At 38.4% G+C, this 26,868-nt stretch overlaps 1 protein-coding gene across 5 annotated transcripts in view; it reads right to left on the bottom strand.

Annotated features, from left to right (window-relative positions):
• The window catches only part of si:dkey-237h12.3 (teneurin-3), a 216,822-nt gene that overhangs the window by 108,645 nt on the left and 81,309 nt on the right, over positions 1-26,868 (bottom strand). For all 5 annotated transcript variants that reach the window (XM_047353423.1, XM_047353424.1, XM_047353425.1 and 2 more), the window contains exons 4-5: positions 21,095-21,320; positions 3,178-3,416 (exon numbers count right to left, since the gene is read on the bottom strand). In XM_047353423.1, coding sequence (XP_047209379.1) covers positions 3,178-3,416; positions 21,095-21,320 — 465 coding nt within the window. The remainder of the gene's footprint in view (positions 1-3,177; positions 3,417-21,094; positions 21,321-26,868) is intronic.

Genomic DNA, 26,868 nt, shown 5'->3' with positions numbered 1-26,868 from the left:
ATTTACTAATAAAAGTAGTTAAAACAGCTTAAAAACCCCAATCTTATTTTCTTTGCTTGATTAATGACTGAATATGAAAAGCTTGTTAAGGAGGAATTTTGTCACTGGATGCAAAAGCTTTTCAGACCATTTTAACAACATTTACACAACAACGAATCTAAAGAGCTGAAACAGCAGCCTTTTGAAAACAACTGTTAGGCCAACTTTGCCCCCACCCCCCTCAGTCTCTGCAGGCTTTATATAAATTTAACAGTTCTCTAGGATGTTAATTCAGGCATAACAGGATCGGTCTGATGCAAATATGTTAACAGTCTTTATAATAATAACACTGAATGTATTGGCAGTTATGCAGCATTATGACTGTGTGTGTGTGGATTTTCCATTTTTACTTACATTAAATGTTTGTGTTAAAGAATTCTGGATCAGAGAATATTGGCAGAAAGCTACTTAAGTTCAGATATCTATACTAGATTGGAGCCCAAAAGTTCTGGATTGGAGCCTGTTTTATAAAAGACTTTACTGAAGTATATGTACTGTATTGGTCTGATTTCACATGATGGAGAAAAAAGTCTGGTAGCCAAATTATCTTACTCATCAACTGATCATATTATATCGTATTCACACCCTGGAAACAAACCCAAACACCCAATAGGTCTACAGAAATATACACTATGTGATTGTTAAATATAAAAACATTGTGAATGAATCTAATGGAGCAGTTTAAAAAACAGCTATAGTTAGATTTTCCCTCAGTAAACTTAACAAAAAAACTGTTATTATTAGTTATTATAGCACACTGTGAATCGCACAAAGTAACAGACCAGTTAGGTCAATGAAGGGATTATGAATATTGATACTGATGCTGCACATTTATGACTTCTCCTCCAAGGGAGCATTTCCCCTCTCTGTTCAATAATAAGACACTGGTTATCCAGGATCTTTCCAGCATCGCCATATTTCTCTTTATACAACTGTGTCACACTTCCTCTGCCTCCAAGCTGGGTGAATACTTATATATCTACCCCGGCAGAAAGCCACAGTGGAAGGATTAAGGGCTTGGATGACAAGGGATGGCATGAGGGAAGATGAATCTGTAACAGGTTTATTGCTGTGGTCAAGATTCCAAAGGTTACCACAGAGTCAGCTTTGACATATGCTATAAAAACAGCAAAAAAAGGAAATAATCTTTCATGTAAGAAATAATGCCCCAAGGAGGGAGAGTGGAGGGTGAGTACCATATCCTGCTGACCGAGATAAAAGTGTTTCCTGTTTCACAGAATAGGAGAGTTTTAGTTCTTGTACAACAAAGGCTTTGTGGACCACTCTTTTCTTTACGTTTCATGTTCTTAAAACTGCTACTTCTTTTATACAAATTTGGCTCCAAAACTTTACTAAAACAATCCTATTTAAACTTCAGTGATAGCGCTTTAATGTAAACTCATGTGGACATAAACGGGCCATTGTTCTATGAAATGCTTGATCACAAGCGTTGGGATGATGCACGGCTTCCTGTCAAAAGCAAAAAATTCTTTTTTTTATTGGAGGATGTACTGATGCATTGTCTGCATATCTGACTGAAGGTTTGGTCAGATAGACTCCACTGAATCATATCGGGACATCTGCAATTGCTGCAGAACAGAACTGGCGGTGGAAGAGCAATGCCATCTCCATTCGTTCCCAGCGGAATGCCAATCATTTGTTCCATTTGACCGCAAGACAATTGTTCAATGCCAAAGCAGATAATATTCTGCTGCCTAAATCTGAAACTCAGTGCCTGTGGCACAAAAACATACTGGCTGCATAAACTCATGTGACAGGTAGAACTGCACCTCGTCATCAGGTCCTCAGAAACTTAGAAATGAATCAGAACTGTGTGGCTTTTTGTTGATTCTTCCAAATAAACAGTCCACTAAGTTCTGATAATGAAAAACTGTTTAGTAGGAGTCTGTTTATGAATTGATAAGGAAACCGTACATACAATGTCTTGCAAGGCAATTTATATCCCAGATTCTCATGTTACAACCACAGATTTCAATCCATCATCTGTACAGAATGGGCACAACTTGACTGCAAACTAGTGAGATACTTGAGATACAGTCACAAAATTTTACGGTATTTGTTACAGCAATGCTAAAAGCTGTTATAAAAAAATCTTTCTGGTAATACATCTGTCTCTGCAAACAGCCACAGCTCCACAAACACAAATACTGTTCTAAGAATAAATCTTACTCATTATCAAATAGGATACTTCAGCACACCAGCTACATTAGGAACTTGCAAAAATACTGCAAACAAGCACAAAGTGATTTCAATTAGTCATATTTTCAAATATACTGATATTTACTGATGCTGTCCTTAACCCTCCCGCAGTCCTTGAGGGGTTGCACGGACCCCTTGTGCGCAACTCAAGTTTCCCCTGTCCCTTTCACGGTTTTCCCACACGCTGGGGTGCAGGGAGCCCTCCACATAACGTTTCTGACCACTGCTCTGGTCCTGCGGGGGTCAGAGCAACAGTTCTTTCTGGTGCCTCCTGTGACATCTGCCTCGCTCTGTACTAGCGCTTAGTCAGGACTGCGGGAGTTAAACCAAACAGTAAATATAACAATCCCAACCATTAGGTCATTGTCACACCTCTTATATGAATAACAAACAACGGGGACAGAAAAGTGTGAGTTGATGTGTAGATAGATAAAGCTAAATGAAGGAAAATCCTTGAGGAAGATGTTGCGAAAGACTTGAGTTGATCTTCCAGAAGGACAACAATCCTACACATATAGCCAGAGCTCCAATGGGATGGTTTACATTAAAGTATATTCACGTGTGTCTGCAAAAAGGATTAGAAAACTTATTTACCACTATGCACTATTATTTGTCTATTACATAAAATCGTAAAGAAACACATTGACTGTGAAAGGTGACAAATCTGATCAGACGGATCAAGGAAAAGGACACTGAAGTTTGTCCATGACTGAAACTAAAGAAAAACTCACTTCACACTCATTTAAAGTTTTGGGAGGAAACAGGTCAGCCTTCAAATTTTTCCTTTTAAAGCTGTTTTAATAGCTGTCAGATTCTTGAAGGAAAATACATTTCAAGAAACTTTCCCATGCGTGCAGTGCAACCAAATGTGAACTTGTGCCAAACGTTCCAGCTGCTGTAATCTTCTGTGAGCCTTACCTATGCAGTAGCAGAGAATGATGGAGAGCACTACCGCTACGGCCACGGCGATCAGTGCTGTGCATTTCCAGGAACAGTGTTTAGGTGATTTCTTGAACTTGAAAGCCCCCCTGGACAGCGTGTTTCTGGGCAAAGGACGTGCAGGCGTGGAGTAAACGGTTCCTGTTGCCATCGTGTAACCAGGGGCTGTGGCGCCGAAGAACGGTGTGGTTCCTGTGCCTGTTTTAAATAAAAAGTGCCTGTGGAAACAACAATAAACGTTAAGAATATCATCCTATGAACCTTAAAGTTAGTTGTTTTGAAGCATTAAACCCTAATAACATAGATAAGTTATAATTTAATTTAAATAAAAGAAAACTATGTTTGACATATTTAACTTCACTATAAACTTCCACATGAACAGCTATGTAGGAGGACCTCAGTTATAATCTAATATACAGTGCTAGCCTGACACTGAAAAAGGTGGACCAAAAGTACTTCATAAAAACAATAATCTTACTTTTGCCCTTTTACAACCGGGCCTTTGCTAATAGCCCATTATACCTGGGGTAATTAACAGGGTTTAATCAAATGCACCACAGAGTGATCGTCTTATTAACTTTTAAACCCCATGTGAAAAGCTCTTAAGTAAATGAATTAAGTCTTGTTGCCACACTTGCCAGTACTTAGAGATTAATACCCAAATGCCTTCTGGCTTATGGGGACAGCCAGGGAAATTGAACAAATTGACCACGGCTTGTAGACATTATACCAGTCTGCAGCTGTATTATAATGCTACTTTATCCAGTTTTATTTAATCAAATTCTAAAAACAAATATTTAAAACAAAAATACAATTTCACAGTTTTTTTTTGTTTTGCATTTATTAATGCCTGAAATAATTAGGAGCTTCAAGTTAAAGGTTTAAATTAATCCTACAGTGTTCTGCTGCAGTTAATCAATGTGGCTCTGTGACTTTAAAGAGAGAAACAGCAAAAGAGAATTTATCATTTGTGTAAAACAAACAAATAACTGGCGCGCCTCTTTTAGGATAAGTAAAAACGTCATATGAAATCATGAATGACTTGTTTAAGGTTATTTTATTATTCAAGAGAAGCTGCTCTGCATGAACACTTCACATGGTCTCTTGCACATATTCCACCTAAGGGTGGCTCTCCAACTCCACCCCAGTTCTGCTTGTTAAACTGAAACATTTCGGGTTTTGGCTTAACAGTGTCCTTCAAAGAGGTCAGAATTTTCTGAATCTTCTAAAATAAGATATATATACAGTTCAAACCTTGTCTCTTACTCTCTGACATTAAACAGACTAAACCTCCTGTTTTCTGCCAGTCAGGATTATTAAAATTACTAATATTTGCTAAATGCAAAGCTAATGAGGGATTTCACAGTCTTGTAAATCAGCATCAGAAGTTCACATAAATTGTCTTGGTTATCCTTCTAGAAACTTCTAACAATAACTTGCTGGAATTTTGACACATTCCTGCAGACAGACCTGGCGTAACTGGGTTAGTTTTGTAAACTGCTTTCCTCACACACACATTCTCAGCTCTGCTTATGAATCTTCTATGGGAGTGAGATCAGGGCTTTCTGAGATACTGCATCAATATTCCTACAAGATGTTCTGTTCAAACTATGCCATTGGTTTTTCAAAGTCCACCAGTCCCTACTGCAGCAGAACACCCACACAGCATGATGCTGCCACCGCCGTACGTCACAGTTACATAGTGTTCTTTGGCATTTAAATTTCCACCCTTTTCCTCCAAAGGTAATGCTGGTCATTATGGCCAAACACTTCAAGTTTAATTTGATCAAACCACAGGACATGTCTCAAAAAATGAAGGTCAATGTCCCTGAGGACATTAGCAAACTGCAATGTGGATTTTAATGTTGTGTTTGGAGCTGTGGCTTCTCCCTCACTGATTGGACTTGCAGCCCATGATAGGGCTATTTACACTGTGGATAATGACAATCTGTGACCAGATTCAGCCAGTGCCTTAACAAGGTCTTTTCCTTTTGTTCTTTTTGATTCCCATTTTGCACTAAAATAATGAACCGGTCTATTTTCTGAAAAGTATGACTGCTCAACATTCCCATGCTGTTTATACTTGTTTATAACTGTTTGAACAGATGAACGTGGCACCTTCAGGCATCAGAATATTGGAACAAAGGATGAAACTGGACTTGTGGAAATAGCGTGTGTTTGGGGTGCTGCTGTAACGTACATCCACAGGTGTGCCTCCATTTGAATCCAATGTTTTGAATTATCCTGTCAAAAGCTTACAAAGCCATGACATGATCATCTTGACTTTCCTTAACTGGTTAAAAGCACGGTAAAGGCAGTTTTTTCTCTCCTTTTATTATTTTAAGCAAGTAGAAATAATTTTGGTGATCCTGACTGTCCTAAAAAGAGAAAGTCTGGGTCTGATTTAATGTCAGTGAAAAAAAAGTGTCTTTCTATACAGTGTATGTAAACATCTGGTTTTAAAGCTAACCATTTTCTATAAATAAAAAAGCAGGAACAAAGAAATAAACTATATTCATATAAACATTTAATTAGACCAATGTGCTAGAGGTTCTGAAAGACTTGCTTTGCTGCACTAACATTATCTTCTTTCTGTACTTTTAAAATTCTCTCAACACTTTGCTTCACTTTGGTGGATAAAGGGTTTTATGTCTTGTACAGATCCCGAGAGGAGAAGTTGCCAGGGTAACTGCAAATTCAAATATACCAATATACTGATAAACCCCTGTTTGTTCATCAATTATTTGTGCAGCATCTGTGAAGTATCTGTGTAATCTTTGTAAAGGCTGTGATTCTTCACTAAAGAGCTTGGAATTTGGCAAACTGAGCGGAAAATCTAAAGCAGGAGACTGCAAATTCATGTAGTTCCACTTAATAATTAGAAGAGCTCTAAATGTTTCTAAAGTGGTCAGTCAGTTATCAAAACACTTCAGTGTAAAAGGATTTTCTTCATAAAGTTTCCCCGTTGAATGGAGTGTGTTGTTTTTACAGAGACGAAGAGCACCATGAACGTCCACAAGATTATGCACACATTTCCATGCTACAGCTCATTTTCAGGTGCTGTTTTACTCCTCTGAGGTAAAACCTGCACTGATCAATTCTTGACTAAAAGAACAAATGTCAGATGAGCTCTTCAATGCCCCCGACTGGCACGTGCCGCCATGATCAGACAGGGATTCCATTTAAAGGTTACGGTGCCACACTGATGGAATGACAATGCAGCAGCCATCTGCAACGAGAAAAAGTTCTGATTACTCATTCCAGAACAATCCGTACGGTAGCTGAGGCAACAGACTCTCTAATATGAAGTTCGGTATGAATTGAGGTCAAAACTTGCTCAACGTTGGAGGCAACAGACGTGTAGTCGGACTCACAGGCAAATAGACACTGCTGTCTGGGGAGTTAAGTGTAAGTAGATGCAATCTGATGAGGTAGACAGGCTCGTGGAGTTGTGCACACGTGTGCAAGAAGAATCTGTACTAAATCTGAGGAAGGTGAATACCTAATGTATGTTGGGTAGATAGTGTGGAAACTGTGTTGCCTGCAAATAGATGCAGTAAAATCTGTGCAGAATCCTATTTAAGCAATGCTATGAATATATTATTCTCTTATGGCCTTCAATTCTAAGGCAGCTGAACTTAAAAATACATGAAAAACCTCCACAATATGATAAAGCAATATTATACATAGCGCGTCTTACAAAAATATTCATACCAGCTGAAAATGTTCATATTTTTCCATGCTGCTGCCAGAAACTTCATCGTGTTTTATTGGAATTTTATATAATAGGCCAACACAAAGTTGTGCTTCACTGTGAAGCAGAAACATAATTCAGGGTTTTCATACATGTTTTATTACAAATTAAAATCTAAAAAGTGATACGTACATGTGTGTTCAGCTCCCTAACTAAAGCAAATCTAACGTCTTTTCAGGTATGTCTCTTCCTGCTTCACACATCTAGACACTAAAATATTTCCATTTTGAGACTTGTTGTCTTGCTGGAAGGTGAACCTCCACCCTAGTCTAAATTTATTTTCAGCATCAGACAGATTTTCTTTCAGGATTGTCCTGTATCCAGCTCCACCCATGCTCTTCTCAACTCTAACCAGTTTCCTTGTCCCTGCTGAAGCATTTCTAGAGCATGATGCTCCCTCCATCATGTTAGGATTTTGGGATGCAGTGTTCTGAAGTTCTGAATTCCATGTATCATTTACCTTCCACTTCACAATTATTCACCTCTTTGTGTTAGTGTGCCATAAAAACCCCAATGAAATAAATTAAAGTCTGTGGTTTAAAACTGATAAAATGTGAATCAGTTCAGGGGGTGCAAATACCTTTCTAAGGCACTGAAATATACTAAAGAACATATTAGACATAAACAAAACTGAAACAACAGTTTATTCAGAAAATATGCACTGGTGATAAAGACTACTGGGTGTTCATACCAGGAAATCAGTGAATGAGCGAAAATCTTTATGCACCAGCATCTGAGACAAACTCCTGCGTTGGACATTTATTACACTTGACATTTAAAGTAATTCTCATGTTGATGGCTTTGATGTTACCCCTTCGTCTTTTCTTTCTAAAATGCAGACTGAAGGGGTCTAAAGATAAACTCCTGTCGGACATGATTAGCAAACAGCAGACCAGTGTAAATGTATTCTGCTATAGACACTGGATGGCCGGCTGTAATTGATTCCAGTCAGCATGATGCAACATGGCACATTACTATGCTAATCCAGCCAATAGTGCGTTGTGAGTGCAGGAGAGGGAGAAGGAAGAGAGACAATCAGGAGAGTGTGAGAATGAGAATGAATGCCTGCTTGTCGGTGAGATCGCGGCGTGTTGGTGTGCACGCCTGTCTGTCCCATTGAGGAGCCTGAAACACAAAGGCGGCAGCCGGCCTGGTCTCCTCTGCACTCACAACATTGCTTGTCATCATGATGACATTTAAAAACATGCTTAAAGAGGACAGAAGACTAAACAGGGAGTGGGTGGATGTGTCCATGGCTAAGCTCCAGCTGTAGGGCTGAGAGAGCAGGTAAGAAACAATGAGGATGGAGCGCCTCAGAATGTGTAATCTGCATGTTCTCCACCACTCTGTGTTATCCCTAACAATTCAAGGTGAGAGCTGGAATAATCAGGTTGCTTAAATATGGCTTAAAAATGACCACAGATGTAATTTGACTTTGCGGTGACTTGTTTTCACACTCAATGTCGTAGTGGTCTCCCCATCAAAGCACCACCTGCCCTCCTGACAGGGGGTCTGCTAGCAGGTGCTATGATGCTGCTGCTTGATCTGCACCATGTGACTGTATTTCAGTGTCGCCCTGCCCAAGGAAATCAGCGGGACGCCACACTCGATTGCTGCTACAGAGTGCTCAGATTATTTGCAGGTGTGGTTTTATCATTTTTAATAAGTCTTATCATGTTTGGCAGAATAACAGTTTAGCTCCTATGTAGATACTATGATCAGGTATAACATTATGACCACCTGCCTAAACAACCAACAACCCCCCCATACTTGTTTTGTGAGGTGGTTTCCAAGTTGATTCCGATGTTTTTCTTTTTATTTTATTTTTTTTCGGTTTTGCTGTAAATGGTGGAAAGGAGACACAGACTGCATTACACCGGAAACGTTTTGTCCAGCACATCCCACAGATGCTCAACTGGATTGATAGCTGAGAAACTTGAAGAACACCTTCCATTGCTTGGTGCTTCAGTTCTGAAGCTCACATCCCTTTGGTCAGTGCTTTTGATTGCATTTAAGGCCGAGCATTGTCACATTTACAACAAACTACAATGTAATACTGTATGTATTTCAACACCTTTTTACAGATCCTGTAACAGAAGCTTATCTGTTAGATTGGATCACATGGGTTAGCCTTTGTTCCCCACGTGTATGTTGGACCACTTGTTGCTGAATATTAGACTACTTGCACAGACACCAGGCCTCCTGCTGCTTTTGGCCATTTTGTATCCAGGACATGGCGGCTGATATGACACGCCCCAAGTCTGACGTCACAAGACGCTATATAGGAAGGCGGACATTTTTAAAACTCGCTTTTCAGCTGGCAATCTTGACGGGGTTGCCACGCAACTGGAGCGTCCTTGGAAGTAAAAGAGATCCCACGCGGAGTCTTCATTTATTTCTCTCTCTCGTTGGCCAACGAACAATTCATAACTGAGGTTTCTGGTCTAGGAAGGCCAGGAATTTCACTTTGCCGATCGAAGACATGAGTTTAACGCGTAACTAAAAACACGGAGTTCGAGGAAATGAACCGCCATCGTGTTTCATCCCTAGTCGACTGCTGATGGTCAGATCCTAGTTTTTCCTTTTCGTCAAGAAGACCAAAGGACGGGACTGACCGCTCTCTTGGAGTGTAACTGCGGACGCGCACAACACTTCAAACACCCCCTTTTTCCTCCCACTCACGGACCCAGAAGGAAACTTCAACAAGTAAAACCCATCTTTTATTTAATCTTTTATTTCTTTATTAGAAGGCCTGGGCAGGGTCATAGGTTGTAGAAGCGATCAGAATCGCTGGTTAGGATCTCATGTGTTCTGAATGATATGTGCATGTAACCTTGCTTATTGAAACTTTGATGTGTGATGTTGATATCGGGATCCGCCGCGTTCCTCGAGCTGCTTGTGTTTTACTATCTGAGAGTCAACGCGGGTGCGTTGTAAGACTGGACTGTTAAAACGACCTCATGGTAAAATTCTCCATTTCCCTTTTGTCTTCAACCTCACTGTGCTAGATTGCCGCCAAAAGTTAGAATCCTTTGTGCTCAGGAGTTGGGGGGAAGTTTTATGATCAGGACATGTACAGTCGGAGTTGCGCTCCCCCCCCCCCCCCACTCGCCACCACACCACTTTTCATATTCTCATTTCCTTCTTCTGTTTTTGCCATAAACTGCTGGTTGATTCAATACATACCCACTGCCGTTTGTTGAATTGTGCTTAGTTAAATGTGTTACCCCTGTGTTTGTAGAACTTTGCATGTTAAGTAGGTGAAGATTAATAAATATTCACATAGATAAAGAGAGAGCGTTTTGTGTTCATTGTGTGCGAAAGTGATTCGTCAGTCAAAATAAGGTTAACGTTCCACACGTTTCAGCAGAAACGGTCGATTAAACAGTGACATCTCCGGCAATAGTTATTAATTATTACGGAGTATTTAACGGTTGTAATTGTCAAAGGCGTTGAGCCACAATTACAACACCAGAAACATCTCTGGTCTCGATTCATAAATGAGGATTTTGGTTAGGAAGTTGATTTTGTCAGATTATGATTTGTAATTATAATTATTGATCAAGATTAATCAATCAATAATCATAAACCCAACATGTATCAATGGCCAGGTGACCACTTATCTACTGTTCACTTCTTTGGAACACTTGTGGTAGTCTGACTAATGCAGATTGGTGTTGGGACCCACAGCCATGGATACAAAATTAAATTCCGGTACAGACCTTTCTGGAACTTTTCAAAATAAAGTGCATTAATTTCTTCCGGCACAGCCAGGAAATGGGATAACTGCGGACTTCCTGTGACGCCACTACCCAAATAAAAGCACAGCTGTTGCTACATCCGCCCTCTTCCACACGGCCTTCGAAAGGGACCGGATAGGGGAGACAAGCGTTCTGATGTCTCTTTGCTGGCAAACAGACATAAACTTTTCAACTGGATCCAAGGATGTCATACGATCATCGATCATATGCAAAGTTAAGTACGAATGAAATACTGTCTGTGTATCCGGTATTTTCATTCATGAACAGGGAAATTAAGGTGTAAGAGTTGCTTACTTTTTCTCTGAGGACTGTAGAAGCAAATTGTCCCAGAGAAGTTCCCTACAGAGACGCGGTCTCCCAGTCTGGAAGGAAGACAGCAGACACCGCACCACCGTGTTAACGTGCAGTGGGGTTGGCAGACACAACGGGCCGTTCTTCATCCACAGCTGGAGGTTAGTGGGAAGCTACCCCTTTGTTCACAGAGCACCTTCAACCCCCCCACAGCTAAGGAGGTCAGCTGTTGCTAACCATTGTTCACTGTGGATACCTTTTTCAAACTTCATCATCGCTTGCACAACATTCCTCACCACAGTTCATGAGGTTAAGTGTTTTGGGCAGAGAGTAATAGAGAGATATTTAGATTGAAATGATCTAAACGTTTTTCATTTTATGAAATTTAGTTTTGTTTGTGTTGAACTCAGCTATCTTGGTGCTAGCAAGCTATCTGCAGCACACTTGTTCAGGTTGTGTTCTTTGTTTGTATGTTTTTAAAGTTAAGACAAACTTTACTTGAAGGGTGATTTTAAACAGAAGATTGATCATAACGCGCCGTCCGCACTTATGCATTTTAACCCTTTTATTGACCCTGGTATTCTAAAGGTATGTGTTTGATTCTGGTGCTAAGCTATCAGCTTCTTTGTTAGCTTTACTGCTAACAGCTAAGGACATGTGCTTGCTGCTAAATAATATTTACCCAGAAAGGTTTAGTTTTCAATCCAGTAAACAATGTGCCCCTAACATCATTTTACTAAATTTGATAACTAAGTAAACACCATTAAGCCCCATTTCTCCAGAAAAATTTGGCTCTTTTCCAAAGTATTCCTTTAATAATATTTCTTTAAATATTATTTTAAGAAATATAGGCAGCTAATGAGACACCGTTGAGAATTAGTCATCCAGAAGGTTGGTTTTATTCAGCAGATCATTATTTAAAATATTATTTTATTAAAATAATATTTTATCTGATCTTGCATTGTGAATGGTTGTCTAAACGTTTGCTGATTATTGTCTAAGTTGGTTCCAAGACTAACTTAACTTCATTTCCAGATTCTTCAAGATAATCCTTGGTTCTCAAACATAAACATTGCATGGTAATATTGCATTACTCTTTTGGTCATAATTTCCAATAATCTTTAATCAACTTGTTTATATTGTACATAGCCCATTAGTCTTCGTTATTCTTTAATTCTGCTTGGTAGTTTAGTTGGATTGTTTTAGCAAAGTAAAGAGTTTATTGATTGAAATATGTTTGACTTTGAGTTGACTTATTTTGTTAATAAATTCTTGTATTTTAAGAAATTGTGTGAATTCGTTCCATATATGTGCAGAGTTTATGCTGTTCAATAATGTCAGAGCTCGTCTCACACCTTTCTATTCTGTCCTAATACCATCGCCTTAAAGTGCTGGTATTCACACGACAACCCTTAACAGACCGAAATATTATTTGATAAAATATTAAAATATTAATATTAAATATTAAATAATATTCTCAGATTCATAATCACAACATTGGGTACATCCCAGAACAGCTGCACTTTTGGAAATGCTCTGCCTCAGTTATCTAGAAATCACAATCTGGCCCTTTCTGAATCTCAAATCCTAACAGTTGCCTATTTGTCGTGCTTCTAACACATGGGCTTTGTTGACAAATCACATCCTGCGTAGTAGAATCAACACACTCACACGTGCCTAGAGGAAGAGAAATGCAATGTTACTTCATTTATCTGTTAGTGGTCACAATGTTATGCCTCATCAGTGTAGTCTAACACAATCATTAACTAGAGTAATTTTAAGAGACAACTGTGCTGAGAGCTGTTCCACTATGATGTGTAATAACTGTTTACATGAATAATTATTTATATTATCCCACATTGAGTTTTAAAAATTCATGAAAACGTTTCAAATTGTAGTTAAAGAAAACACATCTGTAGCAGATGTGCAGCGTTAACAGCAACAGTAACAGTTTATAAAATTGACCAAAATAAATAGCAAATGTCGCAGACGTCTGACACTGTCGGAGATGTCTTTGCTTGGCAATAAAGATGTTGGCAAAATAAATAAGAAGGCAAACACACGAGAAGAAGATAAAAAAAATACATCTTGAGGATTACTACTTTGTCTACACTACCATCCGCATTGGCCAGTAACCAGCAAACACTTTGAGCTCCTCTCAGCTCAGCAGGGCCTGTTGGCTGGTATCTCACACATGACTAATCAGTCCTGGTGAAATCAAGACACAGTGACTGACCATACACTGCAAATAAAGTTCCATTTCCCCTCTTCTGATGCAGAGCGTGACTGAGTCATGATTTACACGGTGTACCACACACTTATGTCCACACATACGCACAGACACAGACTAAATCCCACATACTTGATATACCACTCCCATTCTCTCTCACTCTCGAGAACAATTCCAGCACATTTTCCATCAGGTAAATGAACAGTCTGTGGGACACTGTGCCGCGTGGTGATTTTAGAGCTGAGACATAATTTCATTTCACCGAAGGACTCCCTTGACATGTGAATCCAATGAGGATTGACAGTACATGTAGAGCAGCAGCGTGCAACTCAGAAAGCCTTCAAGAACTGATTCTGAAATATCATAACGATGGCCATATTTCAATCTCATTGAATTTCGGAGCAGAAAATGTAAAAGTAGGCTCTAAAGGACGTTCAAATGTAGCCAGAGATGCAGACCTTAATTTATTCAATGCAGCACGTACACTCTGGAGCTTTCCTCTCACAAGATAATGGCATTAAAAATACAAATTTCACTCCCACTTGTATAAAGTATTTAAAACAAAGGATTAAGTATTGCTGAAGAATAATTGCCCTGTATGTGTATTGGTCTCTGGGGAGACAGACAAAGACATGGTACTTCATTATACAAAGAAATTCAATGGAAAATCTAATTGAAAGCATCACAAAAAACTATTTCAGTGAAGCTGAGTGGTGAGTGAGAGAAACCTGCAGGGTGAATAAAAATAACTCCTTTCTCTTTTACATCTGATTGTCCTCTCAGTGCTTCAGAATATCAAGCAGAATCACGGTTCTGGCTGATGGTTCTTCTCAGTGGTTTAAAAAAAACAGAATTAAACCTAATTTAAAATTATTTCACGTTTATATTAGAAAGTAGGACTGTAACAAGGCCAAGATATGAAGACACAACGATATTTATCATCAAGGTAAAGTCTGTCTCGCAAAACGTTATCCAGTTGCCCTCGGCACGGAAGTAAATGTACGTAGATCATGCTATTTTTGAGCCATTTTAATCCTGCTGTTTGAGCTCCTGAATATGAAGGTGAGTGCTTTTAGTTTGACACCCTGTGTTTATGTTTGAGACAGTAACAAAGGAAGTTGTTCTTGAGTTGCCCTGTTTTGTTGACTGATAAAGACTGAATATGCCTCCATCACTTTTAAATCCTTTATGTGGTATTTTGTGAAATCCACAAAAATTAGAAATGGTGACATGAACAATTTATCAGTTCTGTGGTGATACCTCAACTGGCTAACTGTTAGCGGTTAGCAGCTAACAATGCCTCTCTGAGTTAAATTAAAGGGTCATTTCAAAGCTTTTCAAGGAATCCAGACTGAATTTGATCATCTCAAGTTTACGATTTTAAATACCTAGGCTACAGCTGCACAATATATTGAATACTTGTATATTCATTATCATTGTGTGCAATATTCCAATCACAAATGAGAGCTTGGGTACAATGTTTGTTAGGCTGTTTAATGTCAAGGTCTATGAATTAATGCTGTGCATGCAAATTATTTATTTGACCAGGTGAATGGGATTTCACTGCCTTTGATACTAAAACGTGATAAAGATTTTATTGACCAAGATGCTTAAGATCAAGGAGTATGGTGGGTAATGATGATGTAAGAGAGAGAAGAGTGACACCATTTGGACCGATCCAATCTGAACTAGATCAATCTAAACTATAAAGGGATTTGGGATAAAACTATCATTCATTTCATAGTTTTTCATGATAACATTCCTGCCAGTTAATGTTACCGTTTCAAAATAATAAAAAACAAGAAAACTATATACATTGTAATCTGTCTGTGACATCATTTAATAAAATGTAGTTGCTAAGTTTGTTTCTATTGAAGCCACAGTGAATAAAAACACTAGAAATAACCACATTGCTTGGTGAACAAGTAATTCACTGCAAACAGAAATCATTTTTCATTTGATTTACCTTGTTAATATTTCCACAGGTAAAGCATTCTCTGTTGCACAAATCAATCTTGTAGTAAGCTCAGGTTTATCTTTTTTGCAAATGCAATCACTGCCTTAAAGAATGTATTTGGTAATTTTGCACCTCTAGAAGTTGACATTTTTTAATTATAGATTTTAAAGATATTTTCTGTTGTTTATCCCCCTAATCTTCACTAGTAACGATGTCTTATTTTCAAGATACAAGATTAATACTATGTGAGTCTGCTGTGCATGTTTGCCGTCTCCTGCACCAATTACCAAAACAACTTCCGTGCCAGTTTAATGACTGACTTGACAATAAAACCTGATTCTGATTTATGCCACATGAGAATTTTAAATAGTTGCACTCTTAATGAGATAACTTCATCATGTAACAATACGTTTTGCATATTTTAAAATCATTTTACCAAAATGTTAATAACAGTGATTTATCTGCACACAATAACCACCATATTGCATTTTAATACTGTGACATCCCTAATAGAGATTGTTTAAAACAATTTTTTTTTATTGTTGTTATTTGTTATTACAATGCAGCATTTCCAACATTCCACCTTAGAATGAGGAGAAGTTAAATATACAAAAGAAGAAATATTGCTAAAATCCTGCTGCTTAATGTATCATTACATCCCTATTAGATACATGTTCGAAAGTTTTAAAGCAGTTTGATGTTTATTTTGTTTGACTTTTCCTGAACTATTAAGGGACTTTCTCTGGAGTATCATGTTCTTTAACTAAATCCCAGCTCTGTTTTAAAACAGCTCAGAAGGTATGATCACAGCAGGATTAGTGACTTTAGTCAATCACCATAAAATAATGATCAGTCGTTATACAGTGCAGCATTTCACTTATTCAAAGAACACTGGAAGCTAGTTGGTACCCAGTCAAATTAGCGCACTTGTGCTTTGAAGACCAACACGTCTTGGGGAGGTTACACACACATATTTCATTACTGCTAATTGCTGTAAAAGTAGTTAAAGCTGTCAAATGAGTGTTTTATTTTCAAAGGGGTCATCATATCACAGGAAATATATTAGGCAAGATCATAACATTGTGATTCATTCTTGACACTTTTTTTTAATCAAATCCCTTGTACAAAATAATTTACCGTGTGCACACATGAGCACGTCTGCAGAGCTGCATGAGAAATAAACTCTGTGTCACTCTTGGAGAGTGAAATGAGATTCACCTCCCCAAGGTACCTGAAGCTATCCTCTACACGCAGATGCTGTTGTCTGGACTTTGCTGCCCCAAACCCCCTGAGGGCAGCCTAATGAGTACATTCTTGAGCTTCTGTTTACATTTCCCAACCCGGTGGTTTTCTTGACATCTGTAATTATGTTCTGAACTGGGTCTTCCCTTTTGGCCCTGTTGGTTTGCAGCAGCCTTCGGTTCCCACCCACTGTCAAGCACTTGATTTAGAGTCCACCATGGTGATAGTGATTTATGCCTCGGCTGATGATAGGTGTGTACATATTGTTTTGTCGATACAGCTAAGACAGCTCAAGGTCATTGCACGGTTAGTATTCAATCACAGTACCTTCCTGGGAGAGCAAAACTGTCACCACACATCCCAACTGATTCCATCAGATCAAAAAAAGTTGTTACTTCACGCTGCCATAGACCTGAGTCAAAATTTGCAATCAGGTCAGTTTCAGAAAGGGTGCCTACAACTTGGCAGGGAAACATCAGGCTGGAATACATTTACCCGAGGCCATTTCTGAGCACCGCACTTCACTAGCCAAGATATTTTAGGCTTGCTGATTAGGGGAGATAAATCTAATATTTCAGGAGAAACAACCTGGCTGAGACACTAAACAGAATCTTGCACAGCAGATTTTGATATAAAAGAAAATCCGCTTACCTAGATTCTCGTTAAGCTATAGACTCTGATTTTCACTGGCAAGCTCTCTGCTGTTCCCATACTTCACACTAATCATGAACTCTCCTTCTCACTGTGAGCTGGTCTTATGTCTAGTAATCAGCCCTTAAGTGCAGGTGATTACAAAAGGCAAAAAAATCAGTGAACACGGTGGCCATTAATCAGACGCAGCAGGAGCTATAATATGTCATGCCCAATTTGTGGTGTAATAGTTTAACTTGATGAGAACTCCTCCTTAAAATTGGCTTAAAAATAAGACATCCTTAAATATTTTAAATCTCAAAGTGATTTATCATTTCAACGCCCCCTCCTGTTTGGAGGAGTGACATTAAAACATTAATAAAATCATCAGCTATGAAGAATGGGTGTTGCTTTTTGTGCTTTCTACAGCCCAGTTGCTAAAGAATTTGAGCCTATTTGGCACAAACTAATGGAAATGCTTTAAATAGAAGAACCGTTAGGTAGTAGTGTAGTTTCTGAAATTGGTTTTACTGGTCATGTTGATAAAATGTAACACACAAGCTGCCTGCTTAAGCATGGCTAAAACAGTTATTATTCTTGTTATATGTTATTTCCAAAAAATTGAGTCAAAGATACTTTGAGTCAGCGGTTAAAACTTGAACCACTGCAGATCGGCCAGCAGCCTCTTTGCTTTTCTGGATAGAGTTTCTTAGTGTCATTTACATTGACTTGTAAAAGACACAAAATCTTTTTACTCCTTGTCAAGTTACAACCACAAACGACAATGTAGGTTAATATGATTTTATGCTACAGACCACCACAAGCCAGCACACAAAGTGAAAGAAGCATATGGTGGTATTGAGTAAATCAAAATATGCATTCCAATGAGGGTCGTTTGTCTAGCAGGTATTAAACATACTTTTTATTAAGCTCACATATCTATATTAAAATGTTTCTTATTAATCTGATGTAATATTGTAGTTTATAAATGTTGTATTTTCATCATAATTACATAATTAACAGAAATAAAGGCTTGAAAACATCAGTCTATGAGTCATTTATAAATAAATAAACTTTTCAATAATATTTTAATTTAATGAACATGACTGTACATAGTTGTCCATGTTTTTAGAAATTCATTTTAAAAAACATGTGCAAAGCATTTATATTTTATCCACCCTGTGTTAATACTTTATACTAGGGCTACAAGAACAAATCGATAAAATCGATAAAAATCAATTATTAAAAGTGTTGGCAACGAATTTCATTATTGATTCGTTGTGTCTGCCTTACTCGCCATGTCGCAGAACCATTTATGTCACCTGCAGAGCTTTGTCGAAATGAAGTCAAAAAAGTGCAGTGCGAGCTGAACGGAGCGAGGTGGAGGCACAGTGGAGGCGGTCTTTTTAAAGGAAATTAAGTTCTAAAATTACCGACGCAGAGAAAACGATTCAACCTAAGTCCGCTTCACAAAACTAAAAAATGCGTAACATGCAAAAGTGAATCGACATGGCACGGGAGCACCACAGTAATGATACAGCACCTGAAACGGAAACATATTGGAGTTGATGAAGGGGAAGGGAGCTTAACAGCATTGTAAGCCACTAACTTCCTTTTTGAAATGAGGAAACGTAAATGGTAAATGGACTGAACTTATTTAGCACTTTTCCAGTCATACAGACCGCTCAAAGCACCACATTCACCCAATTGCACTCACTAACACTCACACATTCATACACCGATATGCAGATCGGTAGGCAACTTGAGATTAAGTGCCTTGCCCAGGGGCACATTGACATATGGCAGGAGGAAGCTGGAATCAAACCCACAACCTTCTGATTGCAAGACAACTACTCTTCCTACTGGGCCACAGTCGCCTCTTAACGTAACGTTAGTCTCTCTGGTAGCTCATCTGATGACACCGTTTGCTTGTTAGCTGGTTAATGACAGTGATAGAGTATGTGTGTGTGTTACTTTTATTTCAGTTTAATTAGTTTAATCTGAGTTTAAATGTGTTTAAAGGAGGGAGAGGTGAGGCAGGATGGATTGGGATTAAAGAAACTTCTTAGATCTACTTATATTTGTGCAATAAAGTATTTATAAATGTATATATAAATATAAAAATTCCACATCATCCGTTCCTGCTCTGTTCCATTGCGACCGACGGAGGAACTCTGTTGTTATGTTAATTAATGAGAACGGTTCCACATTCTCCGTGACTACTCCGAACGTCACCGTCAACGGACCCACTCACCGTTGTTCTCCGTCAAATTACGGAACAACTCCAATTTTCTGTTCCATTACGGTCAGTCTTGCTCCAGCCGGGTCAACCAATGTATCTGTCGCGCATGCTTTCTTCAGGCTCCAAGGAACTTGTAGTGTACATATATTGCATTTGAATGACAGTAATTTAGTTAATATAACTTTTACCAACTTCTTCTTATAGCGTTCTGTCAACACTCCACTATAAAGGCCTGGATTGTGGAGAGTTAGTAGTTTTTATTCTAACAGGTCGCCAGAGTTATTGTCAGTCTCTCGGCTGCTTCTCAGAATAACTTGCCTGACACAGTTCCTTTCACCAGATTTATTTACACTCTAGTTGCCCATTGGCCAAGATAATTGGTAGTACTGCATTTTATTTAATGCTATCAGGGTAATGTGAAGAAATGCACACAGCAGTGTCAGATGTTTATTTGTGAAAACATTAAAAATGATTTTTGTTCTATAGCTTGGAATTTACTCTATCTCATAAAATCAGTGCCTCAGTAACACACTTATCACAACACAGATTGTAAATGTGAAACTCTTTACCCTCATTGAATACATTGTGACTCAATATTTGTGCTTCCATCTTTTTCCTGGTTACACTTTCTACCTTTGGCTGCATCTGAGCTTGGCTCAAACTCTGTAAAACTCTCCATGCCGACTAGTTTTAGAAGTGCAAAATGATGAGTATGAATAATGAATGATTAACTTATTTACAGCAGTTTATTCTGCTTTGGCTGAGAGGAAGAGAGACATGAAAAATATCTCCAGTCTGATAAACTGGGAGCCCTGGCTGTACAAGAGAAGAGTTTATGGATGCAGAAACAGAAAATAAATACACCCAATGATGGTAGAAAGTAAGTTGAGAAAACATTTGATTTTAAAAGGTTCTTTGCTTTCAGCTGAGGAGTTGTCATAAAGAAGTGATGGAAAATAAAAGAAATAGAACTCTTGTGCGATGCCTCTTAGATTTTACTCTTTGGTATTTGACCTATTTATTAAATCAAAATACCTTAAATATAATAAATAAGTGAAACATGTTTATATTGACCATATCTGAACTCTCCAAAGTCTGATTAGTTGTGTTGTGTTGCTAAAATTGAGGTAATTTGGGTTTAATGTGTCCTGATGGGTGAAACGAGCAGGACCTAAGTCCTTCGTAAATATTTTAAATAATCATCTGAATGACCAAAAGATTACTAACAGGATCCGGCTGAGAACCTATGTTATATGCTCAATTCTTCAAAAAACCCTAAAGCACAAGTATTTTATTTCAGAGCAAGCTGGACTACAAAGAGGGAGCTGTCTATCAAGAACAGGATGTTCAGTGCATTTCTTCCAAAACTTACCTTTAGGCCAGTGCTGTTACTTTCATTTATTACAAATGACAAATGGTTCAGTCTTGATTCATTAATAAAACTTTTAGGAATATAGGAAATTATATTTTGTTTCAGAAACACATCAAATATGCTCCTGGGCAGAGATTTAAGGCATTTACAGTAAGCCAAACTATAAAATTAGAGTAAAGCACTGAAAACAAAGTTAGAAGTAAGTCTCCCAAAGGGTTTAATTAAAAGCCTATAAGATTTGATAGTTTTGGGCTTTGGGGGGCATTGACTGAAACAGAGCTGGAAAAAAAGCCATTCATTATACTTAAAACTTGCTTCAGATCATCTGTTCGGCATCATTCTGCTTTCTGAATCAGTGAATTTAACATCTGGGCCTGCACTATGCAGTTGTTCTGGTGCTCAGTGTGGGTCACCCACCTGCTCTCCAGGGCCACATTGCTGCCCAGCACCCAGCTGTCCTGCAGCTGGACGCATTCCGCCGTACTCTGCAAGTCAGCCGCCAGGCCGGCTGTGGGCGGTGGACTCGGGCTCCTTTGATTGGCCAGTGAGCTGCGGCTCAGGGAGGTGATGGATGGGTGCTGCTTATGTGGGGGTGGGGCAGGTGGGATGGGAGGCAGGGCCTGTTGACTAGTCTGATTGTCTCCTAGAAAGAAACACAAGACAGACGAGGATATCAGTTAAAGTATCGTTTTTTGGAGCTCAAAAGTGAAGAAAAACATTTGTTTGGATTGAATATGGTAAGAGTTGAGAAAGGACAGATGGCGGAGGTACGCATGTTCCTTATATACAACATATGACAGGCTTACAGCAACTTAACAGACCAAGAAAAGCAAATACAACCAAGAGCAAGACATAAAAATGAGATGAAACCACTGCGAAAAGGGCTGTTTTTTATGAGGATACACATAATAACTGTCACACGGCTGACAGTTGGGTTCTCTTAAAACAGAAGGTCACTTAGAGAGGCAGCTGTTCCTTTATAGGCGCTTAACGCAATGCTTCACGTTTGATTACAGCCAGAAAAGACTCTCAAATAACTAATGACCAGAACATCCATTAGGGCTCTGAAAGAACAGGTTTTCCAATTTCACACAAAGCTGTGTAATTGGCCCCCAGAATGGCATGTGGTGATTATCTATCCATCTTCCCTGTTTAAAAGGTAAAAACCCACAGTGCTGACAATTCTGATTTGCTCCAATGAGCCCCAAATGAACATCATCTTTCCTGCCTTACAGAGGCTTAGAGAATAGTGGAAAAGCCAGGAGCTGTGTCGTTTTAGGAAGCTTCTATTGTTTTTGCATTGACAGCTTGAATTTTTACAAAGCCTAAAGGAGTTTAGATTTACAGCAAATATGTACACTAAAGGTCAGCGCATGATTTAACCTTTGCTTCCGCAGGTGTGTGTCTGTGTCTGTTTGTGTTTGCGCACAAAGACCAAAAATCTGCTCTGTGCTGCCAGCTGCACAGAGCAACTCACTGAAAGGACACAAGCCATTGTTTGGAATGGGGGTCCTTTAATGGCCGTGCAGTTTGTGTCCTTGTGTGTGTGCCTCCGCTTTTCAGAGTGCCCTTCTGTGCATGAAATGAGCTGTTCAGTGGAGGCAAATGAGCCGTTTGGTACCACACAGCTAGGAGGCAACATGAATGTGACTCGGAGCAAGGCAATCATTTCCACTGCTTAGAGGGAAAAACCTTCAGGCTTCTGTACAGGCAACCAATTAGTGCCAATATGGACTCTTCTCTAATGCTTAATATAGGAGCACATAAAAAATGTAGCATGAGCAACAGTGTAGTAGAAATGACTCCTGAGAATCATAATAAGGTGTCGATGAGTACTTTACATGAAAGTACTGTAGTAGTACCGCACTAAAATGTTTTTACACAATCAACTGTAAAAGTATTCATACCCCCTAAACATTTTCTCTCATTTTGTCACATTAAAACACAAACTTTAATAGATTTTTGTAGAATTTATTTTGAAGTAAAATGAGCTAAAATGAAGTAAAAATGAATATGATATAACTTTGAAAAGCTTCCCTGGCCCTGCTGAAGAAAAGCACCCCCACAGCATGATGCTGCCACCTACATGTTCAGAGTGATCTGCACTGTTTTCATCTAGACATAGTGTTTTGCATGCCAAGCAAAAGTTCCTTTTTGGTCTCATTTCGGCAAAATGTAAAAGAAAAAGACATACACATTATGTTCCGGCATGTTTATTGTTGTAGTTGATTAGTGTTTTGTTCATAGGATTGGGGTAAACTGTGTGGCGCAGTGCATTTTGTCAGACTGGACAAGTTTCCCTCATTTGGGCTTCTTTTGAACATGTTGGGCAGGTTGTTCAAATTTGGGCTGCTTTAACCAATTTTGAAGGGTTTTTAGAAATTATTCATGGGGAAATTCTATCAAAGTAGTTGTCATTGAGTGGCAGAAAAGTAAAAACCTACACATCTGAAAATCTCAAAATGTTGAGTTTTTTCACTCAAATCAATTGTTCATTTATTTTGAAAAAGAAAATCTGTCAAACTTGACATCATCAATCAGTGATGGTAATTGGTTAATCAACTGTGTATTTGTGTATTAGTCAATTGTAAACGTCCAAAATGCTGTTAATGGTTCATCTAATATAGAACGAGGTGTGGCCTTTACTTTGTTAAGCTTTGACTTGATGTATTTTCCCCGTTCAGCATCATGTTGAAGGGGGAAAATACAAAAGACATCCAGAAAGCTTAAATCAGACCAACACCACATCCCAATAGGATCTGGTGCTTGTCAGAACATGCACAGACATTTTGGAGGCAGGTGCTCAAGCCAAAAGAGGACACCCATTGCCAAATTTATTTATAAAATTTAAATAAAAAAAATATTTATGCTGAAAAAATTGTAAATGAATAAAATCAATGTTCTGCTATGCATTGTAATCAAAAGAGATTCAGTGGTTCAGGTGAGACAAGTATACATTATTTGACTGTTTTCTGACAGAGTTGAAACATTACACTAATTATAAACCAATATACCAACATAAATATAACTCACCACACTTTCATGGAGCTCAACCTTTCATTTCAAATTCCAAACCTACTTCAATTAGTTAATGTTAAGATTATTATGCTAATAAAATCAAACAGACAGCTTAGTAACATTTTCCTATTTATTCATCATTTTGTGTTTGCTGCTCTATATCATAGAGCAAGATATTTAGCCTATGACATATATTAGCCTGTGATGTTAACCACCTAGCAAAATGGTTCCTCAACTGTTGAAGTAGAAATGGTTGCATGAAAAGAGCTCCTTGAGTAGAAGTGACTTTTACCTACACACAACAGAGTTTTGGCCAGCATGCTGTAGTTATAATACACTGTGTGTTTGTTTATATTATCAACACTTTATTGTGAGAGTTAGGCTACTAGACGTTCAGAAAAATGGTTGTGGCTATGCCTTTTCTTTTCTTCTTCAGACTTTAACATCAAAATGTTTAAGTGAAATTCGTGAAATGGTCTAATTTGTCTGTTTCTTTGCATATTTCCCTCTGTTTGTCCCTTCATTAAACCTGACAAACATCAGTCAACAGCTGAACAAGGCTTTGAAATCATGGATTTTATAATTACAAAATTATGGGGTAAGAACGCTGTCAAAAACAATGTGTATGTAATGTGTGTATATTAGTCAATAGTTGTGCATAAGTAAAATCCAAAAGAGGTATTGTATATTTTCTCTATAAGAATACAAAATAAAATGTTACAGTTTCAAGAAATTACAAAGACAAAGTTCAAGTTTATAGTTGTGGTTTATTCTTTATTAATACAATATGCTATAACAGTTTGTGAATACAATTTCTTTTCTATGAAAATACAAATTTACATCAGCAACTTGATGTCACGTGATCTCAGGCTGGTTAGTGGAGCACATAGTTAGTCGATTCGCGTTGCGCATGCGCTGTCACACTCCTCACCGCCAGTAAACGTAGTGCCTGAATGGGAGATAATTCAGTCTAAAAGGAATATGAGGGACAGAGGGGAGATAGGGGGGAAATCAAGAGTATTATGAATAAAGTATTGTTCTTATTTTTATGAAATACAAAACTAAAACATAGAATATAGTGGGTGGAGTTATACAATGATGTATAGTAGGTGGCGGTATGCACCTCTGAATTTGTTGCGAACTGCCAGCAGAAGAAGAAGAAGCAGCACTAGCGCCAAGATGACGGACCAAGAAACTACGGTACAAAGCCGGGTAATGATAAAAAGTTTATATATGTCTTAATGTCGATAATATATGCTCTTGGTCCGCTCTTTGTGTTTGTAATATATGCTCTTGGTCCGCTCTTTGTGTTTGTAATTTCTTGAAGCTGTAACATTTTATTTTGTATTCTTATAGAGAAAATATACAATACCTCTTTTGGATTTTACTTATGCACAACTATTGACTAATATGCACACATTTACGTCTTTACATACACATTGTTTTTGACAGCGTTCTTACCCCACAAAAAATGTCTAGACAATGCGTTATGCAGTCATGCATGGATGCTGACTGGAAGAAAATGCACTCATTTTTTAGCAGGTGTCGTGCCGAAATGGCCCCCTCACCAGCCCTTTTTTTTAAAGAAACATCGGCCCAGAAGCCACGTAATGTTTTCAGCAGGGTTAGAATGTTAAGCATATGTGGTTGTGTGACATTGCGTACGCAGTCGTAGAAATTTAGCTTTGCGATAACATGTCTGGCAGACGTCCACTTTGACTTTGCGCGTACATACGCAGAGTCAACTGTTTGCCCTTAAGTGTAGGAGGAGGAGGAAGTGGCAGGGCAGGGCAGGGACTTGTGCTTGTGTGATTGAGAATTGATTTGAGGGGGGCAGGCATTTGTTTGAGGTGCATTGTCTCCTCTTGCCCCTGCATAAAGTCGGCCTCAGCTCTACATAACAAAATCCTACTAAAATATACTGACAAAATATGTAAATGTTCAAGGGGTTTAGACTCAGTTTGCATGGCACTGCATATATATACAGGTTTCCTTTTTTCTTTCCTGGAGGCCCATGGATGAATAGATTGCTAGACGTGAACAGGAGTTACAGGAATCCACAGCTCTTGTGCAGAAGGCCAATCAAAGATTAATTACGTCCTGACAGCAATTACACAGCAACAGCATGGGGCCATAAATTCCATAAAAGCAAAATCATCAGAAGCAAATGAAGGTTGTTATTTTTCCCTCCTTTTTGTGAACTGTGATTAGAATTTTATCAAACCTCATCAAACATGATCCCTTTAGCGCCCCACGCCACCGTGTTCAAAGCTAGTTCTGATATCTAAATTAAGCATGAATTACCAGAGATCAGTTGCAGTGCTGGCATTTGAAAAATATAAGAGTGCCATGACTTGGTGATAACGAATATAAGACATCCACTCAGCTCTGGGGTGAGACTCGGAGCCCAATTAGAAAAATGCTTAGTAGTCTCATGGAGATGTGAGGTATCTACCAACTCTGGCTGGTTTTATTTTACCTCCAGGCCTTATGGCAGTGCAGGAGCCTGCAGCACCCATGGCTCAGCTTCACTTTGCAGCTTTAACATTTTCAAATAACAGTCAGCGATGGGAAAATAAAAATTAAACTGTGTGGTACAGACTGGTTAAAGAAAATCAAGAAAATTAAGGTAAGGGTAGATGCTGACATCCAGAAGGTATTTTGTTATAAGAAAAATCTGCTCATCCCACTCAAAATTCAATTAAAATTCTTTTTCTTTTCTTTTTTATGAATCTCTGGTATTTATGGTTTTCTTTTTACACAAACATTTTCAATAAAAAGTCCCTGAAAACAGCCTACCTTCCCATAAGCCATTACAAATAAAGAAACATGTCAGATATTGAACAAAACTGTATCCATTCATCTCAGTGTTTACATATCGATCACAACATCTTGATTGCCCTTGTTTAATCTACTGTGGCCCCAGGAGTCTGAAAATGCAGCGCCTCCAAGCCTCAGAACCATAACAAAACAAAAAAAAAGAGTCTACATCACAGGTGTATTATGTTTGATGGGAATAGAGTATGAAGGCCTTCACTGTATATGATGAACTGAGATGTTGCAGTTCTTCAACGGTTGCTTGAAATGAGTTGTTTTGTGGCTGATGACTTTTGCACTTTTCATTGCAGCTAAATCATTTCATGAACTATGCAGATAAAAAATAATAAATTATA

Source organism: Girardinichthys multiradiatus, chromosome 23 (genome assembly GCF_021462225.1).
Source record: "Girardinichthys multiradiatus isolate DD_20200921_A chromosome 23, DD_fGirMul_XY1, whole genome shotgun sequence".
Classification (NCBI taxonomy): Eukaryota; Metazoa; Chordata; class Actinopteri; order Cyprinodontiformes; family Goodeidae; genus Girardinichthys; species Girardinichthys multiradiatus.
Note: the sequence above shows the minus strand (reverse complement) of the source record. Positions and strands in the feature narration are given on the sequence as shown.